Below are 13,650 nucleotides of genomic sequence, written 5' to 3'. Positions count from 1 at the left end.
TTAAAAATGTTATTCATCTTCTACCTTAACAAATACTATTCGTTCTTTCCCCTTCTCTCTCTCTCCCATCTAGAGAGAGGGCTTACCCAGGATTTCAGATTACCCAACTGGGCATTTTCAAATATTCACAGTCGGCGCTTTGTTGTCAACTTCCATTTTAAAAAGATATTTTTCTCATAAAGTTGGGAGAATACTTTCTGCCTAGGAGAGACGCGTGTCCATAGCTTCTGTGTTTTTTGCTGGTTCTATGACTGGAGTCCTCCCTTCACCCTCACTAAACACTCGTGATAATGCAGCCTCCCGCGTTCCCAGGGGTCTTCGACTAAGTCACCTGGTGGTCTCCTGGTTGTGAGAGCTGTATGTAGGTGGTGTGATGCTTCACACGGAACTAAAACACTCTCCCCCGAGATGTCATATAGGGAAGACTATTCCGTACTGCAATTCTCTGCCAACGCGGAAGTAAAACCCAGACTTCCGCCTCTCTGATGGTCTGCTGATGGCTGCGCTTCTCGGTCCCAGGCGAGTCCGGGTCTCTACACTAAAACGGCCTTGGTGGACGTGCTCAGCGGCCGCTTTTGTATCTATTTTTAGCTCACAGGTAGCACTCCTTTAGACTTATTTCCTCTCCCTCTTCCAAGTTTTAACACGTAAAAGGCTACAATGGAAAAAGGAAAACCGCAGGCTGGGTCGTTCAAGAACCATTCAGACTGCGCCTGCTAATCCAAAAACCGAGGGCTGGCCAGGGGTCCGGGGACGCGCTGTCCGGGGACTCCTGCGCCTGGAAGCTGGAACGCGCGGTTGTGTCAAATTGGGAAATACGGTCTAACCCAGCGCTCGGCACGTTTCCCAGAGGGAACCGGAAACCAACTGCCCTCGGGGATTCTGGGAAATCTGCTTCAGGCCGCGACTTCCGTTCTCGGGGATTCTGGGAAGTGTAGTTCCGAGCTCCTGCGTCGCCCGGAGCACTTCCGCTGTGCAGGTTGAGATTGCGGCCTTGGTTCCGTTCAGGGCGGTGAGTGGACCCCGGGACCCCGAGCCCTCCTTTAGCGTTTATGGCCTGGTGGTGGGATGACAGGGGCGCCCGCACCCTCGTCCCCGGGAAGAGAAGCCGCGGCCGTCGGCCAGGGCTGGGCTTGAGGGTCCGGGCGGCCGCTTACCATCCCTGTGCTGGGGTCCGGGTGCTGGAGGTGGACCCGGACCCCGCCGCGCCCCGCCCGGCCCGCCTGCCCCCGGCTTCCCCGCGCTCGGTCCCTTCCTGGCGGCGGGGCGCTGGCCTCCGCTGCCTCCCCGGCCGCCTTGGACCCGCGCGGTGCGCGCTCAGTGCGCGGGACACCGCGGGCGCGCGGCGAGCGGTGGCTGTGACCGTGACACCTGCTGTGGCCCCGGGCCGTGTCCCCGACTCTGCCGCCCGATCCCTGCAGGAAAGGGGGCTCGCTCCTGGGCTGCTGCTGGCCTCGCAGCCGGGGCGGGGGTCCCGGGGGTCTGTCTCAGCCTCCTGTCCCCCTCCAGCCCCGGTTGTTGAAAGAGGGCCAAAGAGAGGAGGAGGGAGCGAGCCCCGGGCTCCTGTGCGTTTTGTTGAATGGTTGGGAAACTGTGAGCGGTTAAGCACCGACTGAGCGCCAAGTGTTATTTCCAAGGCGCAAAAATGTGCGCACTTAACTTTGCACAAAGACCCCGGGTGCGGGTGGCTGTTGGGGAAGTGGAGGCAGAGAGCCTGCGCCGGGTTGGGTGCCCGGTGTCACAGCGCTGGTCGTAACGGTGGGGCTATCCGTGGTCTTTGGCTATCCGTGGTCCCACTGTTTGGGATGCCAGCGTTGGAATTAGGAAATCAAATAGGAAAGCCGTCCGTGCGAATATGCGACCGTAGGAAACCCGGCTGCAGAGGAGTCAAGTTAGGGAGGGTGGATGAAGTTCTATTGTAGAGGGTTTTAAAGAAAGCTGATTCCTGAGCTTGCGTTTCTTTATAAAATTTTGTAACATTTCTCTTTTAACTTTATTTTTAAACAATATATATATATATATATATACTTCTGATCATAAAAATATGCTTATTGTAGAAGATTCTGGAAAATGCGAAATATCATGAAAACCTTAAGAATTATCTGTTATACTAGGATATAGATAAGTATTAGAATTTAAGTTCATTTCTGCTTAGCAGTTTTTTAAGCGTTTTATATTTTATGAAATTGTTACACACTACTCGTAATGGTTTTTTTTTTAAAGATTATTTATTTGAAAGTCAGAGTTACACAGAGAAGGAGAGGCAGAGAGAGAGAGAGCGAGCGAGAGAGAGAGAGAGATCTTCCATCCGCTGGTTCACTCCCCAGTTGACCGCAACAGCTGGAGCTGTGCTGATCCGAAGCCAGGAGCTTCTTCTGGGTCTCCCACGTGGGTGCAGGGGCCCAAGGACTTGGGCCATCTGCTTTCCCAGGCCACAGCAGGGAGCTGGATTGGAAGAGGAGCAGCCGGGACTAGAACTGGTGCCCATATGGGATGCTGGCACTGCAGGTGGCAGCTTTACCTGCTACGCCACAGCAGTGGCCCCTGATAATGGGTTTTTGCTTTTTTTGACAGGCAGAGTTAGAGGGAGAGACAGAGAAAGAAAGGTCTTCCTTTGCCATTGGTTCACCCCCCCAAATGGCTGTTACAGTCGGAGCTATGCTAATCCGAAGCCAGGAGCCAGGTGCTTCTCCTGGTCTCCCATGGGGTGCAGGGCCCAAGCACTTGGGCCATCCTCCACTGCACTCCCGGGCCACAGCAGAGAGCTGGCCTGGAAGAGGGGCAACCGGGACAGAATCCGGCGCCCCAACCGGGACTAGAACCCGGTGTGCCGGCACCTCAAGGCGGAGGATTAGCCTAGTGAGCCGCGGCGCCGGCCCCAAGTTTTTGCTTTCTATTTCTTTACTCTGGAAACTTCCAAACCTGTTTTGATGTATGCTATGACAATGTCATGGAAGAGTTACCCTACCTGGATCCTTGCTAATCTTGGGCTTATCCCCCACGCTCCACATGCATTTTTTTCTTCGAGTTTTTTTTTTTTTTTTTTTTTTTTAGGCAAACTCAGATGTTGAGTCAGTGGGACTAAAATCGGTGCTTGTAAATTGTTTCTGGACAGAGACCAAGGAAAGGGAGAACATACTCATTCGCTAGGGCTGCTGTAACGAAGCGCTACAGACGAGGGCTTGCACGGGAGGGTGTTTTCTCGGGTACTGGAGGCCAAGGCCAAGGTGCCAGCAGCTTTGGTTTCTCTCTGAGGCCTCCTTCAGGCACTGAGTCCGGTCACCTTCTCAGGTACCGAGGTTGGAGCTTCACCCTCAGTTCTGGGAGGAGCATAATCCAGCCCCCGCCGGGTGTTAACTGTTCCTGGAAGGACTCTGGTCCCCTCCTGAGGACATGGTCCTCCTGACGCCATCACGTCACGGCCTCAGCTTGTGGGTGTTGAGAGGCCGTAAGCACTCGGCCCCCACCGCTGAGGTAGGGGGGCTTCTGGCCCAGCTCATGTCTAGCAGCCATGCGGTAGGGGGACAGCTGATATGTTACGTATTTCCTGTTACTGAGAACAGCTAGCGTTTTTACGACACTGGTGTTGTTCTGTTATCTGCAGTTTGTAGGGGACTTTGAGGCACCGAGTGCCAGCAGGTGGCAGATGCCGGCGCGCGAATGCTGCAGGTCGGCTCAGAGCCTGCCCTGCTCACACTCTGTTGTCTTCACCCCAGGCAGGTCCTTTGCTCCAGGGTCCTCTCGCCGTCTCTTCCGCCCCCGGCTCGGCTCGCAAGCTGCGATCTCTCCTTCCCTGCGACAGAGACTCCCATTTGCCAGTTTTTGTTTTTAGAAGCAGCAAGGACAGGGGTGAGCTGGCCTGAGGCGAAGACGCCAGTTAGGGCCCCTGCACCCCGTGTCTGAGGGCCTGGGGTTGAGGCCTGGTTCTGTTGCTGCTCCCGTCCTCCTTCTGATGTGTTCCTAGGAGGCAGCGGTGCTGGTTTGGGTTGTTGGGTTCTTCCCACCGAGTGGGAACCTGGGTTGAATTCCTGGCCCCTGTTTTCAGCCTGGCCCGGTCCTGACGAGTGCAGGCGATGAGGAATTAAGCAGTGGATGGGATTTCTCTCTCTGTCTCTAAACAAAAACAAACAAATACAACAGAGCCAGGATCTTGGGAGTCGGTCTGTCTGGGGGCCAGATTCAGGCACTGCTCCTTCCTATTGATCCCGCCACGCCTCAGCTTCCTCGCCTGTTAGATGGGTACAACAGCTGCTGTCTTCCTCGTTTGCTGTGCACGTCCTCGGATGCCAAACCCTGTGCCGATGGCACTGCGCACGTCCGTCCACTTATCCCCCCAGTAGCCATCTGGTGACGTCTTCTCTCTTGTGTTGAATGTAGGCGTAGAGGTTGGTGTGCCTGGACCAGCGTCACAGCCGGCGGAGCGGTGGCTTCCTCACAGGTATGTGCGGGGTTCCCTGGGAAGCAGCGCATGCCGAGCGCTCCGGGGGCCCCTACGTGCACCTGGTGTTTAAGTCCCGTGAAACAGGGTCGCTCTTGTTGTTTTTGTTATGATTGCTATACATGGTTAACTTCAGTGACATACTGATGACCAAGATTATGGTTAAATAAATCTTGCAGAGTTACCAGTTCTTATTCGCTTTTCTTATCTCCGTGACAGTCTTTTTAGGGCCCTGGAATCAACAAAGTAAATTTTGCCAGGTCTGTGTCTTTCAAGATCCCGCCACATGCGTAGACGAGTGGTTCCCAGGGCCTGGGGCAGGAGGCGTGCAGCGTTCTGTTTGCAGTGAGGCAGGGTTGTGGAGGTGGACGGTGCGATGGTTGCACAGCGGCGTGGATGTACCTCCTGGGCTGTGCTCGTCATTAAAAATGGTTAAAACCATGCACTTTACGTGTTACGTTTTACTGTCCCCAAAACCTAGTCACCTGTGGAATCTTAAATATTATTGCAAAGGCGCCAAATTAAGGATGACCAGCTGAGCGATGACAGGTGTCGCAGAGGCTCAGTGAGACTTCCTGTGATAGACTGATACCCTCCGAAGACTCCGTTAGTTCTCCACGCATGAGGACGGGCTTTGTGGTACTGAGTATCACCTACTGGTTAGCATCCAAGAGGAAATATCGTGCCCGGCAAGTGTGCTTTGAGCTTTGTCCGTGCTCTTTAATTCTTCCATGATCCTGTGACGTTGTCAGTTCTCTCATTGTTAATATCTATTTTATGGATGAAAGAAATTGAGCCGTGTGGACGTGACTAGCTTAGCCAGGATTTCACAGCTGATTACTAGCAAGGCCATGAACCTGGGCAGTGGCCCCAGCCGTTGCTCTTAACCTGGGTCTGTTTTTGCTGTCTAGAATCAGGAGTCGTATGTCCAGAACGAGTGTGTGGCTCGGCGGCTCATTCACTGCCAGGAACCGTGGGGGTGGGGAGTGGTGTCTGGATCCACCCTCCGCTGCGCCCATCGAGCCACCACAAGGAGGGGGCGCTGTCCCTGTTGGACCCCCAGCACCCCGGACTGGACTCGCACTGCTCTGCACTTCTCCCCCGTGAGGCCGTGCTCAGACTCAGCCCTGCCCCGAGGAGGCCGCCAGAATGACCAAACTCAAGGTGGGTGTGGGCCCCTCTGCCTTGGTTTTCAGTTACGCTCTGCTTGCTCGACGGTGACACGCAAGTTGTCTCTCTTAGGAGGATCGGGGAGAATGTGGGTGTTGCAGAACCTCTGCTGTGTCAGCTGCTTGCCACATTTTATGTTAGTGTGGTTTAGCTTGTGTTGTTTTATTCCAATCACTTTATAAGTCGGTAAGTAAATGGGGCAGAAAAATCAGTAAGAGTGAGCAAAAATCTCCCATTTCCCTACCATTTGCCTTATAAAACAGCGGTTCTCTTCCTCATCTGTATTCCTGACTGGGTGTTTGTAACGTAACAGTCTCAAGCTACAGCTCTTCCGATTAATACTGCTCGCCCTTCATTTTCCATGGCTGCCTCATAGTCCCTTGAATTGGTGAACTTTGTTGTGTGGGTGTGTAAGGTACTTTACCCCTTTCATGGCCATTCATGGAGTTTTGAATTTTCATTATTTTAAGGAATTTTTTAAAGATTTATTTATTTATATATTTGAAAGTCAGAGTTACGCAGAGAGAGAGAGAGAGAGGGGTCTTCCATCTGCTGGTTCACTTCCCAGATGGCCACAACGGCCAGAGCTGAGCTGATCTGAAGCCAGGAGCCAGGAGCTTCTTCTGGATCGCCCACGTGCATGCAGGGGCCCAAGGACTTGGGCCATCTTCTACTGCTTTCCCAGGCCACAGCAGAGAGCTGGATTGGAAGTGGAGCAGCGGGAACTAGAACCGGCGCCCATATGGGATGCCGGCGCTTCAGGCCAGGGCATTAACCCGCTGCACCACAGCGCCAGCCCCCTTAAGGAATATTCTAGTAATAGTTATAAACATGCATCCATCTTCCCTAAAAAGGAGTTTAAAGGAATTCTGTTGTTCTAAATGTTTTACGAATACTGCATTGAAAAAATACTTTTGATACTTTATCTGTGGAACTGTTGGAATGTGGCATGGCACAACACGATGTGACTGGTCAGAGAACACACTAGGTATTTTCACATCCCCTGTATGTCATTCCTTACTGACACATGTTTCTGCGTTTATTGTACTTGCTTATTTATTGAGGGAATGATTTATTATGGTCCTGTAGCATGAGAGGGCTTTCCAGGCACTCTTCTTACTGCATTACTCCTCAGGCCCCCGTAAGGGGCGGTCCTTGGCTTTACACGCATTCCGGAGTCAGTATTATATGCCTCCAGAAAATTCCTGAAAACCAGATCAGCTGATTCCAAAACACTGCCAGGCTTTTTGCTTGGATAAAGAGGGGAGGGGGGAAAGGCATCAGCCCTCGCTGTGCGGTGCTTCGCTTGTCCTAGGTGGAAGATGTGGCCGATGGCGCTGCCCCATCTGGTCACTCTTCAGTGGCCCCGTCTCTGCGGTCACCGTCACTCGTGGGGCGTGGGAATTAGCCTGGCTGCATGTGAGAAGTGAGCAGGGAAGCCCAGCGATTCTTCGTCGTGGGTGATCGTCCCCTTCCAGGCCACGCCTGCCCCCGGTTGGGAGCATCAGCATCTCGTGGGCGAAAGCTGGGGGTGCAGCCACACATTCCACAGCGCACCAGGCACCCTCGGCACAGACGAGCGGGCGCCAGGTGTCGGGAGTGCCAAGGGTGAGAATACGGCTGTGAAGAACAATAGCAGGTTGTGGTGAAAATGTCTACATTCCTTCAAGGTCTTTAGGAGAAGTTTTACAGTCATCAGGTAAAACTATAGTTGACATATGAGCAAAGTGATAATAAAAAGGTGCCTAAGACAAAACAAAGGTGGCTAGAAAATATATAAAAATGTGATCTTATTAACTATCAAATACGTACAAGGAACCAAAGTAAGTTGTTTGGTTTTTTACCAATCAGATTACCCAAGATTTTTTTTAAAATTGATTATATTTAAAGTTTTTATGGTATGAAGAATCAGTGATATGTACATGAGGGTGCTTCAAAAAGTTCATAGAAGTAAAATGTAAGTTTATTATTTATTTATTTTAAAAATAATTAATTTATTTGAAAGAGTTTCAGAGAGAGGAGAGACAGAGAGAGAGATCTTCCATCCACTGGTTCACTCCCTGAATGGCCACAACAGCTGGGGCTGGGCCAGCCCGAAGCCATGAACCAGGAGCTTAGAACGTGCTCCAGGTCTCCCACGTGGGTGCAGGGGCCCAGGCACTTCGGCCACCTTCCGCTGCTTCCCCGGGTGCTTTAGCAGGGAGCAGGATGGGAAGTGGAGCAGCCGGCACCTGATCTGGTGCTCATATGGGTTGCTGGCGCTACAGGTGGCGGCTTAACCTGCTGTGCCACGGCACCAGCTCCAAGATAAGTTTATTTTGGTACAAAAACATTTGGTGTCGGTGCACAAGCATAGTTTGTTCATGATACTCATTGCCTCTGAAGTCCTCTTGTATTCTCTGGGAGGAAGACAAAGATAGGCGAAGAGTGGACAAGAAAATCGCCATTGTGCGTCACAGTCTTGACGTCGTCTGTGCTTTGACAGGAATTTGCTCTTCTTGGAAATTGTCCAAGAAGTGGATAATTTCTTATCCCAGGAAAATGTTAGATAGACGGGCCGGTGTGTATCACGAGAGGAAGGAGCCTGCAGTGTGACCGAGCTGTGAGTGCAGCGAGAGTCTGGCCCGAGACTGCACCCACGCCCCGTGCGTCTTCTCAGTGTGGTCGTTCCTCCAGCAGACTGTGGCTCAAGGTTGAGGTTGTGTGCGCTTGGTGTTGCAGGAGGCGGTGACCTTCCAGGACGTGGCCGTGGTCTTCACCAAGGAGGAGCTGCGGCTGCTGGACGCGGCGCAGAGGGCGCTGTACCGGGCTGTGATGCTGGAGAACTTCCGGAACCTGCTGTCCGTGGGTGAGGACGGGCGCGCTCTGGCAGAACGTCCACTCCCTGCCGTGTTCTGCCCTTAGAAGCGCAGGGCTTCCGAGCGCTTGAACTAGACTCCAACTCTCTGATCATTGGAATTGCTCTGGTAGTCCCCTAGTTAAAGTGTGTTTAACTGTGTGTGTGTGTTAAGATCTATTTATTTGAAAGGCAGAGGTACAGAGAGAGAGGGAGAGAGATCTTCCATCCATTGGTTCCTTCCACAAATGACTGCAATGGCTGGAACTGGACCAGGCCAAAGCCAGGAGCCTGAACTCCATCTGGGTCTCCCGCGTGAGCTCAGGCACCCAAGCATTTTTTTTTAAGGAGATTTATTTATTTATTTATTTGGAAAGGCAAAGCTACAGAGAGGCAGAGGCAGAGAGAGAGAGAGGTCCGTCTTCCATCCGCTGGTTCACTCCCCATGCAATGGCCGGAGGTGCGCCGATCCAAAGCCAGGAGCCAGGAGCTTCTTCCAGGTCTCCCGTGTGGGTACAGGGGCCCAAGGACTTGGGCCAATTTCTGCTGCTTTCCCAGGCCACAGCAGAGAGCTGGATCAGAAGTGGAGCAGCCGGGTCTCAAACCGGCGCCTATATGGGATGCCTGCATAGCAGGGGTGGCTTTACCCCCGACGCCATAGCGCTGCCCCCCCAAGCACTTTGACCATCTGCTGCTCTTTCCCAGGTGCTTAGCAGGGAGTGGGATCGGAAGCAGAGCAGCTGGGACTTAAATTGGCGCTCATATGGGATGATGACATCCCAGGTGGTGGCTTAATCCACTGCGCCACAGTGCCAGTCCCAAGTGTGTGTTCTATGAATGAATCTAAGCTGATCTCTTCCATCCGCTGGGTCACTCCCCAGATGACTGCAGCAGCCAGCGCTGGGCCAGGCCGAAGCCAGCAGCCAGGAGCTTCCTCTGGGTCTTCCATATGGGTGGCCAGGGCCCAAGTACTGGGCCACCCTCTGTGCTTCTCCCAGGCTGTGAGCAGGCAGTTGGATCACAAGTGGAGAGCCAGGGCACGAACTGGCGCCCACAGGGGATGCCTGCATCATGGGTGTGCCTTAGCGTGCTGTGCCGCCATGCCAGCCCGGCCCTGGGAGTCTTGACCACTGCTCTGTGTGCCTCCTCACAGGCTCCTGCTTGTAGCTAAAGATCAGCTTTCCGTCTTACTCTTTAAAAAAAAAAAAAGATTTATTTATTTATTTGAAAATCAGAGTTACACAGAGAGAGGAGAGGCAGAGAGAGAGAGAGAGAAGTCTTCCATCTGCTGGCCCAAGCACTTTTTTTAAAAAAAAAAAGAGATTTATTTATTTATTTGGAAAGGCAGAGCTACAGAGAGGCATAGGCATAGGCATAGGCAGAGAGAGAGAGAGACAGAGAGAGAGAGAGACAGGTCCGTCTTCTATCCGCTGGTTCACTCCCCAATTGGCCGCAACAGCCAGAGCTGCCGGAGCTGTGCTGATCCGAAGCCAGGAGCCAGGAGCTTCTTCCCGGTCTCCCATGTGGGTGCAGGGGCCCAAGGACTTGGGCCATCTTCTACTGCATTCCCAGGCCATAGCAGAGAGCTGGATCGGAAGTGGAGCAGCTGGGTCTCGAACTGGCGCCCATATGGGATGCCGGCAGTGCAGGCCAGGGTGTTTACCCACTGTGCCACAGCGCCGGCCATCCATCTTACTCTGTTCTGTGAAGGCTGTAGGCTTTAACTGCCACAGGCTTTGAAATAATGGATGTTATGACTATAAAGCTGGAGGACACAGCCCTGCAGGAGAGAAAGGACGTACTGCTCACACTCGGAACTGGAGGCAGCTGGTGATAAGGGGTTTCCCCTCCAAATGTATGTCTTTGCAACCAGTCCAGTGCCTCCAGGCTTCCCAACATTGAAGTCAACTTGCAGTGAAATAATCCAGGGTAGAGGTTCTCACCACTGCCTGTGGACATCTGTCTGTAGGGCTTTCACCTTGGTTCAGGTGTCCATGAAGTGGGCAGAATAACATGGACGCTGTGTGTCAGACACCTGCTGCGGCTGAAGAAGACAAGGCTTTTAGGTAGGTGCGGCTTGGTCAAGGTTTGCAAGGACGCGTACTTCTTTCTCTGTGGCCACCGCATTTCCTATTTGTAGCTCATTAATAAAACACAGGACTAATGCATGGTGAGCCGAGCCTGGCAGACCTGCTCCGGGTTCCTGGGGGCATCCGGGTCGGGTAAGGTGATGCCTGATGATGAAGAAAACTCAGCCTTTCCCTGGTTCAGTCAAGCTTCGGGCTGTGGGGCTCAGTTCACGGTGCTGACGTCTCGGAACAAAGCACTGACGTGTCCCATCCGAATTCTCTTATCCTTCCAGGAGGCAAGAACCTAAATGAGATGGAAGTAGGATTAAGGCATCTACCACGCGAAGAGGTTTTCCGTTCACAAACTTGGCAGCAGTTCACTGTGGAGTTGGCCGGGCGTCAAGACTCCCTGGCGAGCATTCAAAGAACTGGCACTGAGTTGAAGAACCCGCGTGACACACTTGATAAAGACGGGGAGTTCAGCGAAGGCTGGAACCAGAGCTCACAGCTTCACGCTCAGTACAGAGTCCACGCTGGCGAGAAACCTCCCGGAGCAGAGGACCGTGCGGAAGGACTCAGCTGGCACTGTCGTCTTCCAATCAGGCAGAGGGCCCACGCCGGAGAGAAGCCCTATCCGTGTGAGAAGTGTGGTGACGCCTTCCGGCGGCACTCAAGTCTTCAGGCCCATCAGAGAGCCCACAGCAGAGAGCGGGCAAGCCAGAGGTTGCAAAGTCGCCGTCAGCAGCGAGTCCCCACCGGAGAGAAGCCAGCCACATGTGGGGAATGTGGGAGGAATCCTGGAAAACTGTCCTCTTGTCAGGTTCCGCTGACCATCCACACAGGGGAGAAACTCCACACGTGCGAGGCGTGCGGGGTGGGCCGCAGCCAGCACTCGTGTCTTCAGGGCCGCCGGAGGGGCCACGCTGGAACTAAACCTTACAGCTGTGAGGAGTGTGGCAAGGGCTTCAGCTGGCGATCCCGGCTGCAGGCCCATCAGCGCATCCACACCGGAGAGAAGCCGTACAGGTGCGACGCGTGCGGCAAGGGCTTCAGTTACAGCTCACACCTGCACATCCACTGCAGGACCCACACTGGCGAGAGGCCCTACCAGTGCGCCGAGTGCGGGAAGGCCTTCAGCGTGGGCTCCCACCTCCAGGCCCACCAGGTCAGCCACACCGGGGAGAAGCCCTACAGATGCGAGGAGTGCGGCAAGGGCTTCTGTCGGGCCTCGAACCTGCTGGACCATCAGCGAGGCCACACTGGGGAGAAGCCGTACCAGTGTGACGTGTGTGGGAAGGGCTTCAGCCGGAGCTCCGACTTCAACATTCATTTTAGAGTCCACACGGGAGAGAAACCCTACAGATGCGAGGAGTGTGGGAAGGGCTTCAGTCAGGCCTCCAATCTGCTGGCCCATCAGCGAGGCCACACCGGGGAGAAGCCGTACAAGTGCGCCACCTGTGGGAAGGGCTTCAGCCGGAGCTCAGATCTGAACGTGCACTGTCGCATCCACACGGGGGAGAAGCCTTACAAATGCGAGAAGTGTGGGAAGGCCTTCAGCCAGTTCTCCAGCCTCCAGGTGCACCAGAGGGTCCACACTGGCGAGAAGCCCTACCAGTGCGCGGAGTGTGGGAAGGGCTTCAGCGTGGGCTCCCAGCTGCAGGCCCATCAGAGGTGCCACACGGGGGAGAAGCCGTACCAGTGTGAGGAGTGTGGCAAGGGCTTCTGTCGGGCCTCCAACTTTCTGGCTCACTGTGGAGTCCACACGGGTGAAAAACCGTACCGGTGTGATGTGTGCGGGAAGCGCTTCAGACAGAGGTCTTACCTTCAAGCCCACCAGAGGGTCCACACTGGCGAGAAACCCTACAAGTGCGAGGAGTGTGGGAAGGTGTTCAGCTGGAGCTCCTACCTCCAAGCCCATCAGAGAGTGCACACCGGAGAGAAGCCGTACCGATGCGAGGCGTGTGGGAGGGGCTTCAGCTGGAGCTCCAGTCTCGTCATTCATCAGCGAGTGCACGCTGATGGCGAGGGGGACAAGGACTTCCCTTCAGAGGGGGCACCCAGGAAGTAAGCTCCACAAAGTGTCTCACCCGGGTGCTGAGACCCTCCAAGTGTCAGCGCTCTCATAGGGGATAGAACATTGATCCATAAAGGGGTCAGAGGTGAGCCAGAGCTGGGCACATCACGGTGGTCGGGAGATGCCACAGCAGAGAAGCCTTGGGAGGGTGGAGCCGGATGAATCATTCAGATTCTTGACCTTAATGGGTAAGCCAGGGGAGGCTCAGGAGAGACGGGTCTGACCTGGAGTGAAGCAGAAGTACTGACGGGAAGGCCGGCACCTGCTCCCTAGCAGAGGGGCTCCGAGAGGGTGGGGACTTGGTCGGTGCCAGATCTGCTCTGCCTTTGCAGTGCCTAATACATTGTATGCGTTTAAATGAGCAGAAAGAACACTTATTTTTTGGTTCAGTTTATCCCTAAAGGTTTCTGTAAGATTGTCCTGAGAACAGTCCTGCGAGGCTGAGAGGAAGGACACCCGGGTTTGACATAACAGGCTCGTGTCCCCAGCCCTGTGGGTCCTGTGAACTGACAGTTGTCAGACAGATGGTTGCAGTCCATCAGGTCCAAAAGCCAGTTCAGTGGGTTGTGATCAGCACTTTTGTACACAGACGGTACTTAATTGAAGTATAATTTGCATGCAGTAGTGTAATGCCCTGGATAAATCTCATTAATGCCTTCCTAAATTTTGACAAATATATGCACTTACATCATCGTAATCAAGATCAATGTCCACAAAATTTCTATTAAAATTTCCTCATATCAGTGCCAACAATTGTGACCATTTTCTGTTCTTTAACTTCACGTGGGTTGATTAAGTACTCTGAGTTTTTGTGATCAAATATGTGATTTCTGCAATAGATTCAGAGAAAATGTTTGGCAGTTTTCAACATCAACTCAGTATTAAAGTACCTCAATGAAATTAGAAGTTATCAGCCGGCGCCATGGCTCACCAGGCTAATCCTCCACCTGTGACACCGGCACCCCGGATTCTGTCCCGGCTGCCCCTCTTCCAGGCCAGCTCTCTGCTGTGGCCTGGGAGTGCATGGAGGATGGCCCAGGTGCTTGGGCCCTGCACCCCATGG

General features: G+C 53.5%; 1 protein-coding gene across 3 annotated transcripts; it reads left to right on the top strand.

The window, feature by feature from the left end:
* The first annotated feature begins 254 nt into the window (after positions 1-254).
* ZNF45 (zinc finger protein 45) lies at positions 255-13,337 on the top strand. Of its 3 annotated transcripts, none has more exons than XM_070062132.2 (5): positions 255-598; positions 4,378-4,438; positions 5,350-5,602; positions 8,330-8,456; positions 10,807-13,337. In XM_070062132.2, exons 3-5 carry the CDS (start codon positions 5,588-5,590, stop codon positions 12,579-12,581), a joined length of 1,917 nt encoding a protein of 638 aa, XP_069918233.2. In that variant the 5' UTR covers positions 255-598; positions 4,378-4,438; positions 5,350-5,587; the 3' UTR covers positions 12,582-13,337. The 3 variants fall into 3 exon arrangements, with proteins under 3 accessions (XP_069918233.2, XP_008249497.5, XP_069918234.2); XM_008251275.5 differs by lacking the exon at positions 255-598 and adding an exon at positions 656-1,012; XM_070062133.2 differs by lacking the exons at positions 255-598; positions 4,378-4,438; positions 5,350-5,602; positions 8,330-8,456 and adding an exon at positions 10,423-10,510.
* The last annotated feature ends 313 nt before the right edge of the window (positions 13,338-13,650 follow it).

Source organism: Oryctolagus cuniculus, chromosome 18 (genome assembly GCF_051225735.1).
Source record: "Oryctolagus cuniculus isolate XC-2025 breed Fujian yellow rabbit chromosome 18, ASM5122573v1, whole genome shotgun sequence".
NCBI classification, from domain to species: domain Eukaryota; kingdom Metazoa; phylum Chordata; class Mammalia; order Lagomorpha; family Leporidae; genus Oryctolagus; species Oryctolagus cuniculus.
This window is presented reverse-complemented; position numbering and strand designations above follow the sequence as displayed.